Source organism: Hesperophylax consimilis, unplaced genomic scaffold, assembly GCF_061612785.1.
Source record: "Hesperophylax consimilis isolate HC1 unplaced genomic scaffold, BYU_Hcon_1.0 scaffold_39, whole genome shotgun sequence".
Lineage (NCBI taxonomy): Eukaryota > Metazoa > Arthropoda > Insecta > Trichoptera > Limnephilidae > Hesperophylax > Hesperophylax consimilis.
In genome coordinates, this window is record NW_028301269.1 from 837,998 (window position 1) to 858,117 (window position 20,120).

General features: G+C 40.5%; 1 protein-coding gene across 1 annotated transcript in view; it reads right to left on the reverse strand.

Annotated features, from left to right (window-relative positions):
* The window catches only part of LOC149409007 (uncharacterized), a 71,062-nt gene that overhangs the window by 18,275 nt on the left and 32,667 nt on the right, over nt 1-20,120 (reverse strand). Inside the window, exons 11-15 of the mRNA XM_089650246.1 lie at nt 19,587-19,741; nt 9,010-9,104; nt 6,651-6,797; nt 1,160-1,259; nt 51-173 (exon numbers count right to left, since the gene is read on the reverse strand). Coding sequence (XP_089506372.1) covers nt 51-173; nt 1,160-1,259; nt 6,651-6,797; nt 9,010-9,104; nt 19,587-19,741 — 620 coding nt within the window. The remainder of the gene's footprint in view (nt 1-50; nt 174-1,159; nt 1,260-6,650; nt 6,798-9,009; nt 9,105-19,586; nt 19,742-20,120) is intronic.

Below are 20,120 nucleotides of genomic sequence, written 5' to 3' on the forward strand. Positions count from 1 at the left end.
CCATCGAGCAGTGCATTGAATTAATGAATAGTTGCGTCATTGCTACTTACATAACACCCCGTACTGTTGATGCTGGTGCACATGTGTCCGTCTGTAACTCCGCCAGGTGCTCCTCTACTGCCGCGAGGGTACAGTCTGCTGCACTCCTCTTGGGGAAGAAGGGTCGCTGAATGCTGTGAATATACACAGAAACAATAACAACTAAATATTGTGTATTTACTTTCGCACTGAAGAGATGCTGGAGGCCACTAATTTACATACTTATCGCCGTACTAATAAACGTTTTTTAAATTTTAACAGATTGCCATATATGAATGGTTGTATAACAGTTGTGTTAGTTTTAAAACACGTTTATAAGTCAGACCCATAAAGCTTGAAAACATGCACATCACTTAACTTAACTATCTACCTTCACTTTAAACTTCGTTTAGTTAACTTTACACAATAATATACACGTGTAATATATAAGTTCTCCTGTCCTAAGCACAAGCGTCAGCTTTATCAGGAGAGTGTATGTAATATTTATATTATTTACCGGGAACCATTTATTGGATAACCAATGCCAGTGGTTCGCTACGTTTGGTGACTTAGCAGGGGTGCCCGGGTTCATGGGGTGAGATTAGTCTAGGTCTTTGCGTTTGGCGGGTCAGATTGAGAGAGACTAGTTGAGGGAGACCTTTTGACCTCTCCAGCCGGACCCTGTGGACCCATCGCCTTGTTCCGCAGTGGGAGGGATGGATGCATACATCCCTTCCTCCTGGACATATTGATTCCTACCCAACCCTCATACCTTTTTTCCTTCCCAGAACTTTCTATGATTCCTTTCCTTAAAAAGCCTCCCCCCCACAGCATCCCCAAAGATTGTTTTGCTCAGGGCCTCCTGTATTGAGCTAATGTTAAAAAAATAATAAAAAAAAACATGAAATTCAAAAACACTTGTTAAATTTCTCGCTAACTTGAAAAAAGCACTTGAAATTTATATGAGTGTAATAAAACAAAAAATGATTGAAAAGGATATTGTGAATAATAATGATTACCTACTCGTTATTTACATGAACTAAAAGTGCTGAACTAATTTGGCTTTGAATGTGTCTAGATTTAAAACGAAAATATCAGCGACCTCTGCAAGCTCATTGCCCGGGCATTATGGTTAACTTACCTTAAAACCCCACGGGTCCCACACAGATAGTGTCAGCCCTTCCACAGAGTCCTGCGGCGTGTGTAGACAGACCGGCCGATAGTTCCTGCTGAAGAGGACCCTGAAACACCATCACAGAGTTACTCTATCTATCATTATTTTTACTTATTACATTACCTTTAAAAAGTGATAAAGATTCATTCATTCAAGTGATGAAACAAAAACTAGGTTTAATAGTTACCTATGTAACCTATTGTGTGTTGAATTGTCATTTTGATGATATACCCGATCACCATTTTATTTGTACCTTTACTACCATTGTAACATTATTTTAGGTAGGACAAATTTAATGAAAATGTTTTGATACCAGGAAATTTGTAATTGGTCTTGAGACATTACCTCACGAGGGTCACAACTGCCCAGAGCCAGTGGGACTATGGCATCCACATAATGCCAAAGGGATTAAGGGAGAGGAAGGCGGTGGGGGGGGGCAGTAAGTACCTGGCTATTCAGATCTGATCATCAAACACGGCTACCGGGGCGATACTGAGAGTATCTATTGTGATGGAATGTGTCGCTAATTTGTAATTGGTCTTGTGACATTACCTCACGAGGGTCACAACTGCCCAGAGCCAGTGGGACTATGGCATCCACATAATGCCAAAGGGATTAAGGGAGAGGAAGGCGGTGGGGGGGGCAGTAAGTACCTGGCTATTCAGATCTGATCATCAAACACGGCTACCGGGGCGATACTGAGAGTATCTATTGTGATGGAATGTGTCGCTAATTTGTAATTGGTCTTGTGACATTACCTCACGAGGGTCACAACTGCCCAGAGCCAGTGGGACTATGGCATCCACATAATGCCAAAGGGATTAAGGGAGAGGAAGGCGGTGGGGGGGGCAGTAAGTACCTGGCTATTCAGATCTGATCATCAAACACGGCTACCGGGGCGATACTGAGAGTATCTATTGTGATGGAATGTGTCGCTAATTTGTAATTGGTCTTGTGACATTACCTCACGAGGGTCACAACTGCCCAGAGCCAGTGGGACTATGGCATCCACATAATGCCAAAGGGATTAAGGGAGAGGAAGGCGGTGGGGGGGGCAGTAAGTACCTGGCTATTCAGATCTGATCATCAAACACGGCTACCGGGGCGATACTGAGAGTATCTATTGTGATGGAATGTGTCGCTAATTTGTAATTGGTCTTGTGACATTACCTCACGAGGGTCACAACTGCCCAGAGCCAGTGGGACTATGGCATCCACATAATGCCAAAGGGATTAAGGGAGAGGAAGGCGGTGGGGGGGGCAGTAAGTACCTGGCTATTCAGATCTGATCATCAAACACGGCTACCGGGGCGATACTGAGAGTATCTATTGTGATGGAATGTGTCGCTAATTTGTAATTGGTCTTGTGACATTACCTCACGAGGGTCACAACTGCCCAGAGCCAGTGGGACTATGGCATCCACATAATGCCAAAGGGATTAAGGGAGAGGAAGGCGGTGGGGGGGGCAGTAAGTACCTGGCTATTCAGATCTGATCATCAAACACGGCTACCGGGGCGATACTGAGAGTATCTATTGTGATGGAATGTGTCGCTAATTTGTAATTGGTCTTGTGACATTACCTCACGAGGGTCACAACTGCCCAGAGCCAGTGGGACTATGGCATCCACATAATGCCAAAGGGATTAAGGGAGAGGAAGGCGGTGGGGGGGGCAGTAAGTACCTGGCTATTCAGATCTGATCATCAAACACGGCTACCGGGGCGATACTGAGAGTATCTATTGTGATGGAATGTGTCGCTAATTTGTAATTGGTCTTGTGACATTACCTCACGAGGGTCACAACTGCCCAGAGCCAGTGGGACTATGGCATCCACATAATGCCAAAGGGATTAAGGGAGAGGAAGGCGGTGGGGGGGGCAGTAAGTACCTGGCTATTCAGATCTGATCATCAAACACGGCTACCGGGGCGATACTGAGAGTATCTATTGTGATGGAATGTGTCGCTAATTTGTAATTGGTCTTGTGACATTACCTCACGAGGGTCACAACTGCCCAGAGCCAGTGGGACTGTGGCATCCACATAATGCCAAAGGGATTAAGGGAGAGGAAGGCGGTGGGGGGGGCAGTAAGTACCTGGCTATTCAGATCTGATCATCAAACACGGCTACCGGGGCGATACTGAGAGTATCTATTGTGATGGAATGTGTCGCTAATTTGTAATTGGTCTTGTGACATTACCTCACGAGGGTCACAACTGCCCAGAGCCAGTGGGACTATGGCATCCACATAATGCCAAAGGGATTAAGGGAGAGGAAGGCGGTGGGGGGGGCAGTAAGTACCTGGCTATTCAGATCTGATCATCAAACACGGCTACCGGGGCGATACTGAGAGTATCTATTGTGATGGAATGTGTCGCTAATTTGTAATTGGTCTTGTGACATTACCTCACGAGGGTCACAACTGCCCAGAGCCAGTGGGACTATGGCATCCACATAATGCCAAAGGGATTAAGGGAGAGGAAGGCGGTGGGGGGGGGGCAGTAAGTACCTGGCTATTCAGATCTGATCATCAAACACGGCTACCGGGGCGATACTGAGAGTATCTATTGTGATGGAATGTGTCGCTAATTTGTAATTGGTCTTGTGACATTACCTCACGAGGGTCACAACTGCCCAGAGCCAGTGGGACTATGGCATCCACATAATGCCAAAGGGATTAAGGGAGAGGAAGGCGGTGGGGGGGGGGCAGTAAGTACCTGGCTATTCAGATCTGATCATCAAACACGGCTACCGGGGCGATACTGAGAGTATCTATTGTGATGGAATGTGTCGCTAATTTGTAATTGGTCTTGTGACATTACCTCACGAGGGTCACAACTGCCCAGAGCCAGTGGGACTATGGCATCCACATAATGCCAAAGGGATTAAGGGAGAGGAAGGCGGTGGGGGGGGGGGGGGGGCAGTAAGTACCTGGCTATTCAGATCTGATCATCAAACACGGCTACCGGGGCGATACTGAGAGTATCTATTGTGATGGAATGTGTCGCTAATTTGTAATTGGTCTTGTGACATTACCTCACGAGGGTCACAACTGCCCAGAGCCAGTGGGACTATGGCATCCACATAATGCCAAAGGGATTAAGGGAGAGGAAGGCGGTGGGGGGGGCAGTAAGTACCTGGCTATTCAGATCTGATCATCAAACACGGCTACCGGGGCGATACTGAGAGTATCTATTGTGATGGAATGTGTCGCTAATTTGTAATTGGTCTTGTGACATTACCTCACGAGGGTCACAACTGCCCAGAGCCAGTGGGACTATGGCATCCACATAATGCCAAAGGGATTAAGGGAGAGGAAGGCGGTGGGGGGGGCAGTAAGTACCTGGCTATTCAGATCTGATCATCAAACACGGCTACCGGGGCGATACTGAGAGTATCTATTGTGATGGAATGTGTCGCTAATTTGTAATTGGTCTTGTGACATTACCTCACGAGGGTCACAACTGCCCAGAGCCAGTGGGACTGTGGCATCCACATAATGCCAAAGGGATTAAGGGAGAGGAAGGCGGTGGGGGGGGCAGTAAGTACCTGGCTATTCAGATCTGATCATCAAACACGGCTACCGGGGCGATACTGAGAGTATCTATTGTGATGGAATGTGTCGCTAATTTGTAATTGGTCTTGTGACATTACCTCACGAGGGTCACAACTGCCCAGAGCCAGTGGGACTATGGCATCCACATAATGCCAAAGGGATTAAGGGAGAGGAAGGCGGTGGGGGGGGCAGTAAGTACCTGGCTATTCAGATCTGATCATCAAACACGGCTACCGGGGCGATACTGAGAGTATCTATTGTGATGGAATGTGTCGCTAATTTGTAATTGGTCTTGTGACATTACCTCACGAGGGTCACAACTGCCCAGAGCCAGTGGGACTGTGGCATCCACATAATGCCAAAGGGATTAAGGGAGAGGAAGGCGGTGGGGGGGGCAGTAAGTACCTGGCTATTCAGATCTGATCATCAAACACGGCTACCGGGGCGATACTGAGAGTATCTATTGTGATGGAATGTGTCGCTAATTTGTAATTGGTCTTGTGACATTACCTCACGAGGGTCACAACTGCCCAGAGCCAGTGGGACTATGGCATCCACATAATGCCAAAGGGATTAAGGGAGAGGAAGGCGGTGGGGGGGGCAGTAAGTATCTGGCTATTCAGATCTGATCATCAAACACGGCTACCGGGGCGATACTGAGAGTATCTATTGTGATGGAATGTGTCGCTAATTTGTAATTGGTCTTGTGACATTACCTCACGAGGGTCACAACTGCCCAGAGCCAGTGGGACTGTGGCATCCACATAATGCCAAAGGGATTAAGGGAGAGGAAGGCGGTGGGGGGGGCAGTAAGTACCTGGCTATTCAGATCTGATCATCAAACACGGCTACCGGGGCGATACTGAGAGTATCTATTGTGATGGAATGTGTCGCTAATTTGTAATTGGTCTTGTGACATTACCTCACGAGGGTCACAACTGCCCAGAGCCAGTGGGACTATGGCATCCACATAATGCCAAAGGGATTAAGGGAGAGGAAGGCGGTGGGGGGGGCAGTAAGTACCTGGCTATTCAGATCTGATCATCAAACACGGCTACCGGGGCGATACTGAGAGTATCTATTGTGATGGAATGTGTCGCTAATTTGTAATTGGTCTTGTGACATTACCTCACGAGGGTCACAACTGCCCAGAGCCAGTGGGACTATGGCATCCACATAATGCCAAAGGGATTAAGGGAGAGGAAGGCGGTGGGGGGGCAGTAAGTACCTGGCTATTCAGATCTGATCATCAAACACGGCTACCGGGGCGATACTGAGAGTATCTATTGTGATGGAATGTGTCGCTAATTTGTAATTGGTCTTGTGACATTACCTCACGAGGGTCACAACTGCCCAGAGCCAGTGGGACTATGGCATCCACATAATGCCAAAGGGATTAAGGGAGAGGAAGGCGGTGGGGGGGGCAGTAAGTACCTGGCTATTCAGATCTGATCATCAAACACGGCTACCGGGGCGATACTGAGAGTATCTATTGTGATGGAATGTGTCGCTAATTTGTAATTGGTCTTGTGACATTACCTCACGAGGGTCACAACTGCCCAGAGCCAGTGGGACTATGGCATCCACATAATGCCAAAGGGATTAAGGGAGAGGAAGGCGGTGGGGGGGGCAGTAAGTACCTGGCTATTCAGATCTGATCATCAAACACGGCTACCGGGGCGATACTGAGAGTATCTATTGTTATGGAATGTGTCGCTAATTTGATAAGTTTTGTAAAACTATAAAAATAATATAATTATAAAATTATACACAATATTTTTCAACCAAAAAATGCTATCTCCGAGATTCGAACCCGCGAACTCTACTACGGAGTTCAATAATAATGGAAATTAAATTTGAAAATTGATAATAAGTCATTTATTATTAATGTTTGATGCTTACGGCCGGTCCATTTCTAGAAGAGCTATGTCATTAGTTCCTTTCCTTCCAGCGGTCCCGGGGAGGTACTGGGGATGGAGCACGACCCTTGTAACGGTGAACACCACCTCTGGAGGGGGGATGATATCCTCAGCATATTTCATATCCCACCTGCAATCAATCAACGTTCAATCAACAGTATTATTAACATTCCATCGGAATTAGTAACTGACAACGGTTTATAAAAAAACAAACTAAATTTGTCTGCCTAAAAATTGTAGAAAGTTTAATAAAAGTCATCGATTTATACAAGTTTCAATTTCACTCTGATTAAATTAGCCGTTGAAAAATATAAGACCATATTTTGTAAGATTCACTAAAGGTTTATGATAGGCAAAATGATGTGATTTGACAGAAAACAACCAACACATCTAAAACTACCCTTCGTATGCCATTCCCAGGCTTGGTAATTTTATTTTATTTTATTTTTGTTTATTGCAGAAACAAACAGTACATAATTACATAGATGACAATAGTTACAAAATTATAAAAGTTAGTACAATAATTGGTACCAATGACATGTCGCTGACATAGGAGGTATATTATACATTTACGGTTAAGTTACATTTTTAAGTTAAGTTAATTAGTGTGCTGGGGAAGGAGAGAAGTGTGTGTGAGTGTTTGTGTGTGTGTGTACGTGTGCATGTGTGTGTGAGGGTGTGTGTGTATGTGTGAGGGTGCGTGTGTGTGTGTGTGTGTGTGTGTGTGTCTGTGTGTGGTTGTATGTGTTATGTGGGCGAATTCAGTGTGCTAAAAAAGTTTTTCTTAAATAGAGGGAGAGAATCAAAAAATATATCGGTACTTGTGCTTGTTTGAATTGAGTTAATGGCAGAGTTATTGTCGTAATTAATGTAGACATACAACCATAGTAAATAAAACAGTGATACGCAATAAAACCCACATTTACATCATAAATCTATAGTTTTAGACAATATTTTGTTGATGTAAGATATTATGTAGATAATACAATCATGATATCTATTATTATAAATAATTAAATCATTTGCCATCAAATGTCAACACATATCACGGTGTTTTTATCATTCCGAGGGAGAAGTGAATCTGTCATTTATCATTTAAATCTTTGAAAAATGCCCTGAAAAAGTTTTAACAGCAGGTCAGAAGGAATAATATCGACTCACTTAAAGAATTACAATTATCAACGGAAGCTGAGAATGCAATAATTAATACCAAATCTACTTGTTCATGTAAAATTGTCTACTGGGTATACTGAGTTACTGGGTTTGTGTATGCGTGAGAATCCATTGTTTTTACTGTAATTTTGCGAGTATGTATTTATCAAAACTTAGAAGCAGTCAAAATTTTAACTAAAACTTCCTTAAAACATTAGAATTTTACTACTTAATGAACAATAAACGGAACTGTCAAACAGATACTATCTAAATATTTTGTCTATTTTTTCCGCAGTAAATTCGTAATGAACAATTAACGGAACTGTCAAACAAATACTATTAAATTATTTTGTTTATTTACTCCGCAGTAAATACGTAATGAACAATTATTTAAAATAATATCTGTGGTCGGAAAACACGTCAAAGGCGCGGCCAACATTTGTACACTGTTGACATCTGTTACATGAGAACTGGTCGTTTATACGACTTGTTCTTGGAGTTGAATAGCTCGGCTGTGAAACCTTCTGTGTTTCCTCCCTCCTACAACACGGGTCTATTCAAGACCCATGCCCACTCTTTCCTCTCATCAAAAGACTTTCCACACAGCATCTCCAAAGATGACACAGGTTGTGAGGGAAAATGTTTTTTTGAAGGTCTCCCGGTGTGGAGTTAATGTAACAAACTATTACCAACATGTCTTCTTGCAACAATATATTTCAGACATGCCTTCTTGAAACAATATATTCCAGACATGTCATCTTGAAATAATATGTTACAGACATGTGTCCTTGAAGCAATATAATGCTGACATGTCTTCTTAAAACAATATATTTTACCGACATGTCTTCTTGAAACAAAATATTACAGACATGTCTTCTTAAAGCAATATATTTCAGAAATGTCTACTTGAAACAATAAGATAAACAATTTTTGTATATTCCAGTCTAAATTTTAAATGTTTTAAATTTTACACAACTATAAACATCCATTTACGTATGATTAACGGTTGTATATCAGTTGTGTTAACTTTAAAGAAAACAAATGATTACATACTAAAGGCTGTTAGAGTGTAAATAATATTAGCTCCGCAGTACTAATAGTATTAGCCAGGGGAATATAAGTTCCGTTACTGAGAATAATCAGTCCGCGCTACAAGCACAAGCACGCTGCAACTTACTACTGGAACTTACCCAAGCACACTGTTCCAGTCTGTTGTCTTGGTAAGCAGCCAGCGCTCACTTACTATGAACACTGAGAACCCCACCCATCCGCCAGGCACCAATCCCTGGAAAAAACAATCTTATATAATATCTGTGTTATAATAATTCGTTTCATATTTTATTAAAAAGTTATTAATAAAAAATCAAAAACATTTTGGTTTATAACCAGAGCAAAGTTTATAATGAAAAATCACGGGATAGTCGTAGAGGTACTATTGGGTAGTAATATATCATTTGAAATTTGTTCCACTATTACACAAGTAGCAGTGCGAGGGACCGAATTCAGTAATTTCCTGTCGTTGCAGGTAAAATTGGACTAATTGGTTTGTACAAAAGTGGACCAATTTTTGGCTTCGTGTCTCATCTAAGTAGAATATATCGAAGGGAATGGTATGAAATCTCAACAGATCAGTTCAAATTTTTAAAATGGCAATTAAATAATTTTCTGGTAAAAAAATTATAGTATTGGTAGGTACCTAATTTATTTCTAGTCTGATTTTTCCAAAGAAACAACATTGAAAGTCACACTTAAATTCAAAGCAAAAGTTTTAGAGCTCATTGAACCGGAGTCATAATAGTCCAGTCAAGTTAAACATGAAAAGGGGGCTGTGCTTGCAAAAGGTCCAGTCATTCTGAATTTTTTATATGTTGTTAGGACCTAAACCAGTATTAAAAAAAAAAATTTGCAACTTCGGAAGTGCTGTGCGAGCGGCGGTGGACCTAAAAAACCAAGAAATTTTCGGATTTTTTTCAGTTTTTGCTCAATATCTCAGTAAAGGAAGGGTCTGACCGGTGTAGTTGGTATGCATACTTTTAAAGTAGACTAAATTTGCTATAATTTCAGACTAAAGCAAGCCATACACAGCCATTGGTTTTCAAGATGCAGTTCTTCAAAAATAGGCAATTTTTTCCAATAAGTGAAATTTTTTCGAAATAGTCACTTATTTTGTAAAATAACTTCTAAAATACGCATCCCACGTCAAATATTATTGGAAATAAAGTTGTTGTAAATTTAATTAGCTTTCATTTGAAACTAGATTAATATCTGTAGACTTAACGGTTCTCTCAAAAATGGCAGATAACCAAAAACAGTCATAAGTGGATTTTGGGTGAAATGCAAATAAACTGTTCTCACTTCTTTTTATGGTTTTATTTAGCAAACAGTTAACAGATTTTTGATGAAAAAAAGAAAAGATATTACATTTATCGGGAATTACGTCATCTTCAAACATTGTTTTAATGCTTGTACAAACATCATGGTACCTACTATAAGGACAAATTACATGTACACAAAAAATAAAACTAATATAAATCATGTAGGTATTGTGTCTTGGTTGCCAAATCAAGTCTTTCTTTTTATCTTAGCTGGGAGAGGCGCCCAGTCTGTAGTCGGGTCATCTTCATCGTCCGAGTATTTCAGCTCCACATCCGGGACGTTAATGCAAAATTTGCCACCGCATGACTGACAGAGGACTGAGCAGTGGAGCCCAGCTTTTCTACACGAGCAGCTCCCAGAGCATCCTTTTTTTCACGAATTTTTTCGCAAAAGGGCAGGAGGTGCGGGATCCATCGTGGTGGGGATGGGGCTGAGTCATTGAGAAGACAGCTTCCACCCCCATTCAGTGGGATTCAAGTTGACTCCCCGCCACTTCTGCACTTGGAGGTAGCACCTTGCTGCATGGTGGCCTGCAGCATCTTCCGTCGGTGGCAAACGGGCGAGGTTTATATTTGTTGAAGTGACAAACGTCTTTTACCTCAGGAAATCCAAAGTATCCCTCGCGATGTCACCCCCATATAGAGCCACGAAGCACTTGATGCCTGCTTCACTCACGGCTTGTGGGGTAGAGTCTGGCCGAAGGAAGACCTCCACTTGGTCAGCAAGTGGTTCACTCTTGCTCAGAAGTGTGCTGATTTTGGTCTTTCCTTGGCCAAACGGTGCTGAGGTGGTATCGCACCCGGCAAACGCGTGGGTAAATATTACCGTTCCTGGTAATTGTCGGGAGTCCTGGTTGTTGTAGGAGGTCGTAGAGTAGTGACAGCAACCAGCTTCACCCTTCGTGCTCTTCTGAAGATAGACGTTTGTCTCTTCAGCGCCTTAACCATTGAGAAGAACAAGCAGGTCGACATCTTCTCCCACTATGACGACCCGATCGGCATCTGCTCTTTTTGATAACGCCATCATGACGATCTCTCGATCAGCATCTTCTTCGGCAACAGCCACTTCTACTCCCTCCTTCTGAAAGGCGTCACAGAGAAGAGTTATATGGCGTCTCTTATTGTTTTCATTGCCCAAAACATGCTCTTGAGCAATTCGAATTACTGTGGATTCATCGAAATTCAATTCGTAGCTGGAATGAGCTGCGTAGCGCCGGAGTCGTTCCGCTGTTTTGGTGTTTTTTTTTGGTAGCATCTTCGGGGTAGCCGTCAAAAACGATGGAGACGTTCTTCCCAAAGTGGTTTCGGACGTAGGTGGTATAACGCGCCAAAAGTGCTCGAACCGTGCTTTTCCGCTGCCACACGACCTTGTGCAAGAGGTAGCCAACATCCAAAATGACGTGAGTGCTGGCATCTATCGGCGTGTGGCTGGAAAGAGGAGTGAAGGCAGAGTACAGAGTAGATTTTGTGCCCTTGCGCATCCCTTGTTCATTGAACAGAGACATCGGGAACGGGGCCAACTCATACTTGAAGTCATCCTGTAAATCCTGTTCAGATTTCTTTGCAATACACACTCGCTGAAAAATTGTGAGCGGATCCACAGCCACTCTTCTGTTTTTGTCCGACAGTTTAACGGTTGAGGTGATCGATGCCAGCGTGGTAACTTTATTTTTCCGTTTTATTACTACCTTGTCGTACATTTTCCCCACAATTTTCATTACTCCTTCCGTTCCAACTCTCTGGGCTGTGTGGCAATTAATTTCAGGACCTGCCAGTAAACCACTACTGATAGAAATGAAACTGTCAGTTTTGGGAAATGGAGGGTGGAGAGCAAACCAGTTTTTTAGTTTTTTCACATCACTATTATCTCGGATGATTCGAGAAGGTCTCATGTCTACATGCTGCTCTCTAGTATGACATGATAAGCTGTAAAAACTTTCCAGTTCTTCACAAATGTTCAACATAAACACCATTCCTGTTGTCCACCTTGCCAGAACACTTTCGGAGATTCCTCTTCCTTGGGTCAACCCACCGTAGGTTTTCATGGATCGCATCAGCTTCTGCTCAATTGTTAGGTCTGACCACAACCCAGACCAAAACTCGTCAGACCGGCAAATGGTGAAGGATCCTTTTGTGAACATGTCGTATTCACTTTTATCCATCCGATCTTATAGAGCCATCATATCCTGAAGATAGAGGTGCGCGCTTTTAGCATACAAAAACTGTCCAGCTGCGTGGAAAAAAGGGAGCATCTTGTGGACAGTGTACAAATGAAGGTTCCAATCACCAGCACGCTCTGCCTGGATGAATAGTTTTATCAAAGTGGTCATACGAAAGTATTGGACCCACAACTGTGATGTTGGACCATTCGCTTTAATTTTCTCCAAGGCACTTTTAAATTTTGCCTTTAGTATTTGGTAGGTATCAATTTCTTCTGCTGATATAGTGAGAGACCTTTCAGTGTCTCGCAGAAATTTTTCAGTCTCGTCTCGCTCCTCAGAAGTTATGTCAACCTCATAAAAATCAATGCTGGCCAGTGTGAGGTTTGCCAAAATGTGGGCTCGAACAGCTCGTGAATATGCGTGCCCATTCATATGGGTACCCATGGTTATAGGTACTAATGGGTACTTGAAATTTGAAATAGTCGTAATTATATTATAACCCTAGAATAAACCCACGATGATTAATGGATTTACTTCACAGCACAATAAAACCATAAAAAGACGCGAGAACAGTTTATTTGCATTTCACCCAAAACCCACTTATGACTGTTTTTGGTTATCTGCCATTTTTGAGAGAACCATTTAGTCTACAGATATCAATCTAGTCTCAAATAAAAGCTTGTTAAATTTACAACAACTTTATTCCTTACAATATTTGACGTGAGATACGTATTTTAGAAATTATTTTACAAAATAAGTGACCATTTCGAAAAAATTTCACTTTTTGGAAAAAATTGCCTATTTTTGAAGAACTGTATCTTTAAAACCAATGGCTTTATATAGCTTGTTTTGGTCTCAAATTATAGCAAATTTAGTCTACTTTAAAAGTATGCCTAAAAATTACACAGGTCAGACCCTTCCTTTACTGAGATATTGAGCAAAAACTGAAAAAAATCCGAAAATTTCCTGGTTTTTTAGGTCCACCGCCGCTCGCACAGCACTTTCGAAGTTGCAAAATTTTTTTTTTAATACTGGTTTAGGTCCTAACAACATATAAAAAATTCAGAATGACTGGACCTTTTGCAAGCACGGATGTACATCTTGACTGGACTATAACAGAAATTACTATTTATTGAGAATAATATTACCGTGTAAAAAAACGTTTATTTTCAATGAAGTCTACAAAATACTTGTTTAACAACTGAAAAACTCTTTACTCAGTGAATCCAATCTGTGAAGGCAATCCAATAGTTCCGTCCTGACTTCTAGAGGCGTGCGACGCATGAACTAGACAAGTGCAAACAAGTATTGAACAATAGCTCCATTCTGCCAGGAGTGTTTGGAGATGTTTAAATGTTAGAAGAAGTCGGTGACGCCCGAGGGAAACTTAATGCAATATTTCTGCACCGGAATGAGTTAAATAGTCTAATTACAGTCGATGTAATGTAGTTTTTCAACAATAACATTATGGTATACAGTAGTGAATGGTGGAAGAAGTCGGAGGCGCCCCAGAAAGACATTTACAATAGCGAAGTATCGAGGGGGATCCACTAGCCGTTCAGTATTTTAAATATGTTCAAATACAGTAGTGAATGGTGGAACAAGTCGGAGGCGCCCCAGAAAGATATTAGCAATAGCGAAGTATTGAGGGGGATCCACTAGCCGTTCAGTATTTTAAATATGTTCAAATACAGTAGTGAATGGTGGAACAAGTCGGAGGCGCCCCAGAAAGACATTTACAATAGCGAAGTATCGAGGGGGATCCACTAGCCGTTCAGTATTTTAAATATGTTCAAATACAGTAGTGAATGGTGGAACAAGTCGGAGGCGCCCCAGAAAGATATTAGCAATAGCGAAGTATTGAGGGGGATCCACTAGCCGTTCAGTATTTTAAATATGTTCAAATACAGTAGTGAATGGTGGAACAAGTCGGAGGCGCCCCAGAAAGATATTAGCAATAGCGAAGTATTGAGGGGGATCCACTAGCCGTTCAGTATTTTAAATATGTTCAAATAAAGTAGTGAATGGTGGAACAAGTCGGAGGCGCCCCAGAAAGACATTTACAATAGCGAAGTATCGAGGGGGATCCACTAGCCGTTCAGTATTTTAAATATGTTCAAATACAGTAGTGAATGGTGGAACAAGTCGGAGGCGCCCCAGAAAGACATTTACAATAGCGAAGTATCGAGGGGGATCCACTAGCCGTTCAGTATTTTAAATATGTTCAAATACAGTAGTGAATGGTGGAACAAGTCGGAGGCGCCCCAGAAAGATATTAGCAATAGCGAAGTATTGAGGGGGATCCACTAGCCGTTCAGTATTTTAAATATGTTCAAATACAGTAGTGAATGGTGGAACAAGTCGGAGGCGCCCCAGAAAGATATTAGCAATAGCGAAGTATTGAGGGGGATCCACTAGCCGTTCAGTATTTTAAATATGTTCAAATACAGTAGTGAATGGTGGAACAAGTCGGAGGCGCCCCAGAAAGATATTAGCAATAGCGAAGTATCGAGGGGGATCCACTAGCCGTTCAGTATTTTAAATATGTTCAAAAATAAGTCCCAAGCGACACTGAAATTGTCATTAATTTTAGGAATATTTCCGAGATATTTTAAATTTAGTACAGAGTTTGTAAACTAGATGAAATTATCAGTTATTGAAGTTAAACTTCTTTACGCGCGTTATGCATTTTCCAGGATCGGAGTAAAAGCGACTCATGACCGTCACGAAAAACCGTGATCATTTCGCTATAGGAGCCTAGCTAATATTATATACCTAGTTAAGGTCACTCTTCAAACTCAGCTTCGCGGTCTAGAGGCAGAGCGCCCGACTCTCGTCATGAAGAACCGAGGTTCGATCCCCGCTTTAACTATTTTTTTTTCTTTTTGTGATTTTTTTAATACGAGGAAAAGTGATAAAATGTTCTCGTGCTGCGACTTTTAGATATTTTGACTAAATGATATTTTGGTCGAAATAAAGCTTACAAATCGAGCCGGTAGAGTCGCTCGGTATTTTGATTAATTATTTTTATTTTGAATCATTAAAATTACTAATCAAGGCCGATAACGCGACTAATTACCCTCGCAGACGTGCGTGATAAGATTTTTTAGTAAAAAACACAGCCGCAAATTCAGACTCCATACGGGTATGAGACTGTTAAAACACGATAAATCTTTTCCAAAACGGACAAATATACGGAAATATTTTGAAAAACGACAGATATGACTTCACACTGCCGATATATCTTCGATTCGACCCTATATAAAGCGTTAACGAGACGTTATGTGATATTATTCATTTGCCGTGTTTGAAAACGATGTATACGCGGTTCTCGTCGCGCGAGATACCTCTCCTCGCGGTCTAGAGGCAGAGCGTTCGACACTCGTTATGCAGGACCCGGGTTCGAATCCCATATTTTTATAACTTTTAATTTTTTTTTATCACATGCTACTTATAAATATGTCAAAAGACAGAAAAAAAGAGAGAATGAAATGAAAAGAGAGAGAGAAGAATACTAAAAGTTTCATTTTCCGTCGTGCGTAGGCTTGCCACACACTGTATTTTTTCTTTACCTACAACTACCGTTTTCAATACGCATTTAAAAAAATTCAAACATTTGATTCAACTTAATGATTATAAGCAACAACTTTTTGCATTTACGATTTTGAAAAATATTGATATTTAATATTATTTAAGTAAATAATAATTTACGCGAAAATTATGCCAACTGACGCACCATTTTGACAGAACACCGATATGAAGTTTGCGCATAATTCACGTTTGTTTGTAGGCACTGTAGGCACTGCCAACCTAACAATAGAAAACAAGAAACACAATCGGAAGCTAGAAACGCAAAAATCTAAATATAATTAATAATAAATGATTGTAAAATTAGCCAACAAATCTCTAATCTGATATGAACTTATATGTATAGTAAAACAAAAAAACCGAAAAACTTTAACCAGCTATTCCTTAGCACATTTGGAGTAAAAATGTTATGGGCACTTCCGGTAACTTTTTTTTATAATTAAAAACAAAAAAGCACACTCCGTCACTGTCCAGAGTAAATGGGTGAAATAAGCGACATCCCTCCTCGCTACTGTCACCTCTTTCACACATATTCTGTCTCAAGTCCCGTGACATTCCCAAGTAGTCAGTGTTGTTTTGGGAGTTCGCCTGTCATCATGTCTGATGGGAGCCGCTGCAGAAATGAAAGCAAACCATGCCAACTTAAACATTCAAAAGACTATACGATTGCATTGATAAAATTGGCAGTCATTTCGAACAAATGCTCCAGTAAAAAATATTATAACATAACCTACATGTCAGCATTTTCATTTATTATTTATTGGTAAAATTCTCACAATGTCATTCATCTACACATAATATTGATATTATCAAACATTGTGCGTGAAGGGTATTTCTACCCATTACGCTGGTCCTAATTGAATGGAGGGAAAGGCATTGCTATCCTATAATATTATATGAATAGTATACATCAATCTCTTTGTAAGGGTCCAATGTGTATGTGTAAAAAAACTATTATTCAAGTCTTTACCATCTTCTTATATTCGCGTCTTTTGTGTGAAAGTATATTTTATCAAAAATAATCTAACTCGAATCTTATATAAAATCTATAGAATGAGTAATAATCCTGGTGAGTACTATAAAAAAAACACCATTCAAATTGTTTTCAAAGATACAGCGGTTAAAAAAAATCAATTTTCTCGAATGGGACCCTTATTGACGGCATTGTTTCTCGTGTTCAACAGCAGTTATTAGCAGTTAGTTGAAACACACTAAATAATAGTAGTTAAAAATGAGACGAATGATGCCTTGCCATTTCGTTTTGATAGTAAAAGCGCGCCAATGTAGGTACGTACGTACGCGTGTTGAGTTGAGACGCGACGTTGCTTTCAAACTTTGACTAAGGATAAAACAGCGGTGACATGTGGTGAAAATATGAATAATAAAAAAACGTTACCGGACCGCAAAGTGGCAATAACATTTTTTACTCCATATTTGCTCAGGAATCGCTGGTTTAAGTTTGTCGGATACGTGCCGATACACCCTGTAATTTACTTAATTTACCTTTACCCATTTCCGCCATTATTTGGGATCGCTGGCCACGCTTAACATTATTTTTTTAAAAATAAAAAGTTTTAAGGTTAGGTAGGGTTATTATAGGTTAGGTTAATATAGGTTAGGTTAGGTTGGGTTAGGATACGATAGGTTGGGTTATTATTTCTTTTGAATCAAGTGTAAATATTTAAAGCAATAAGGAACATCATTTCGTTTTCTTTCAGAAATAAAAAAAATCACAAATGTTGGCATGAAAGGAAGAGAGATATTTAACTTTTAATAAAGTATGGTCGCTCTGGTACAATATTGGTTACCTGCATTCATAACGGCATATGATGTGTGATACCAAATGTGGTTTCTTAATAATTAACGGGCTAGTATACATTTACTTTAACTGTTTTTTTTCAATGTTTACAATAAATATGACATCACACAACCAATAGATGTGACATCACACAACCAATAGATGTGACATCACACAACCAATAGATGTGACATCACACAACCAATAGATGTGACATCACACAACCAATAGATGTGACATCACACAACCAATAGATGTGACATCACACAACCAATAAATTTGAGGTAAAGTATTTTATGTTAATTCATAAAAAAATATTATTCTTTTCAGCTTGTTTTCTTTAGGGAGTTTGTTTAAACATTTAATGGCTGAGTATGTGTAATGGTGTTGTGCCGTTGTTGTATTGACTTTAGGGATTATTTAATGTCTGAGTATGTGTAATGGTGTTGTGCCGTTGTTGTATTGACTTTAGGGATTATTTAATGGCTGAGTATGTGTAATGGTGTTGTGCCGTTGTTGTATTGACTTTAGGGATTATTTAATGGATGAGTATGTGTAATGATGTGCCGTTGTTGTATTGACTTTAGGGATTATTTAATGGCTGAGTATGTGTAATGGTGTTGTGCCGTTGTTGTATTGACTTTAGGGATTATTTAATGGATGAGTATGTGTAATGGTGTTGTGCCGTTGTTGTATTGACTTTAGGGATTATTTAATGTCTGAGTATGTGTAATGGTGTTGTGCCGTTGTTGTATTGACTTTAGGGATTATTTAATGGATGAGTATGTGTAATGGTGTTGTGCCGTTGTTGTATTGACTTTAGGGATTATTTAATGGATGAGTATGTGTAATGGTGTTGTGCCGTTGTTGTATTGACTTTAGGGATTATTTAATGTCTGAGTATGTGTAATGGTGTTGTGCCGTTGTTGTATTGACTTTAGGGATTATTTAATGGCTGAGTATGTGTAATGGTGTTGTGCCGTTGTTGTATTGACTTTAGGGATTATTTAATGGCTGAGTATGTGTAATGGTGTTGTGCCGTTGTTGTATTGACTTTAGGGATTATTTAATGGATGAGTATGTGTAATGGTGTTGTGCCGTTGTTGTATTGACTTTAGGGATTATTTAATGGATGAGTATGTGTAATGGTGTTGTGCCGTTGTTGTATTGACTTTAGGGATTATTTAATGTCTGAGTATGTGTAATGGTGTTGTGCCGTTGTTGTATTGACTTTAGGGATTATTTAATGGCTGAGTATGTGTAATGGTGTTGTGCCGTTGTTGTATTGACTTTAGGGATTATTTAATGGATGAGTATGTGTAATGGTGTTGTGCCGTTGTTGTATTGACTTTAGGGATTATTTAATGGATGAGTATGTGTAATGGTGTTGTGCCGTTGTTGTATTGACTTTAGGGATTATTTAATGGCTGAGTATGTGTAATGGTGTTGTGCCGTTGTTGTATTGACTTTAGGGATTATTTAATGGATGAGTATGTGTAATGGTGTTGTGCCGTTGTTGTATTGACTTTAGGGATTATTTAATGGATGAGTATGTGTAATGGTGTTGTGCCGTTGTTGTATTGACTTTAGGGATTATTTAATGTCTGAGTATGTGTAATGGTGTTGTGCCGTTGTTGTATTGACTTTAGGGATTATTTAATGGCTGAGTATGTGTAATGGTGTTGTGCCGTTGTTGTATTGACTTTAGGGATTATTTAATGGATGAGTATGTGTAATGGTGTTGTGCCGTTGTTGTATTGACTTTAGAGATTATTATTTGTCCCGTGGTTTTCGGTCTGGTGCTCAATATAATCTTCTACTATTTGTAAAAGTATATTACTCACATATTTCTGGACCTCCGAGGGGCTAGTTTTAGTGAGGGGCTCCATCGAATAGTGCGACTTATGATCCTCCGGCCTTGGTCCACACAAGTCACCCCTGCTCCAGGTGGACCCGTTCCGCTGGCATGGGTGCAGAGTCTCCGCCAGACCCACGCAGTCTGCAAGCAACGAGAAAACATTATTTGTAATAATAATAATAATATTTTAAACGACTTACCTAATCCAATGGCAATTTTCTTTGTTCGATTAATTATTTTTTTATTATTAAATGGTGTTAAGTTGATGCGGTGATGATTAGCTAATTGCCGAAGACACGCATCATGCCTCCATATCTACACAAGTACCATTCTATTCATCCCTCTAACTGCTGATCATGTAAACTTAGCATTATTTAATTTTACATAAAATTAAACAAAATTATGTACGAGAAAGGGTCAACTTGCCTACCATGGCACAACTTGCCTACCATGGCACAACTTGCCTACCATGGCACAACTTGCCTACCATGGCTCAACTTGCCTATCATGAGACAACTTA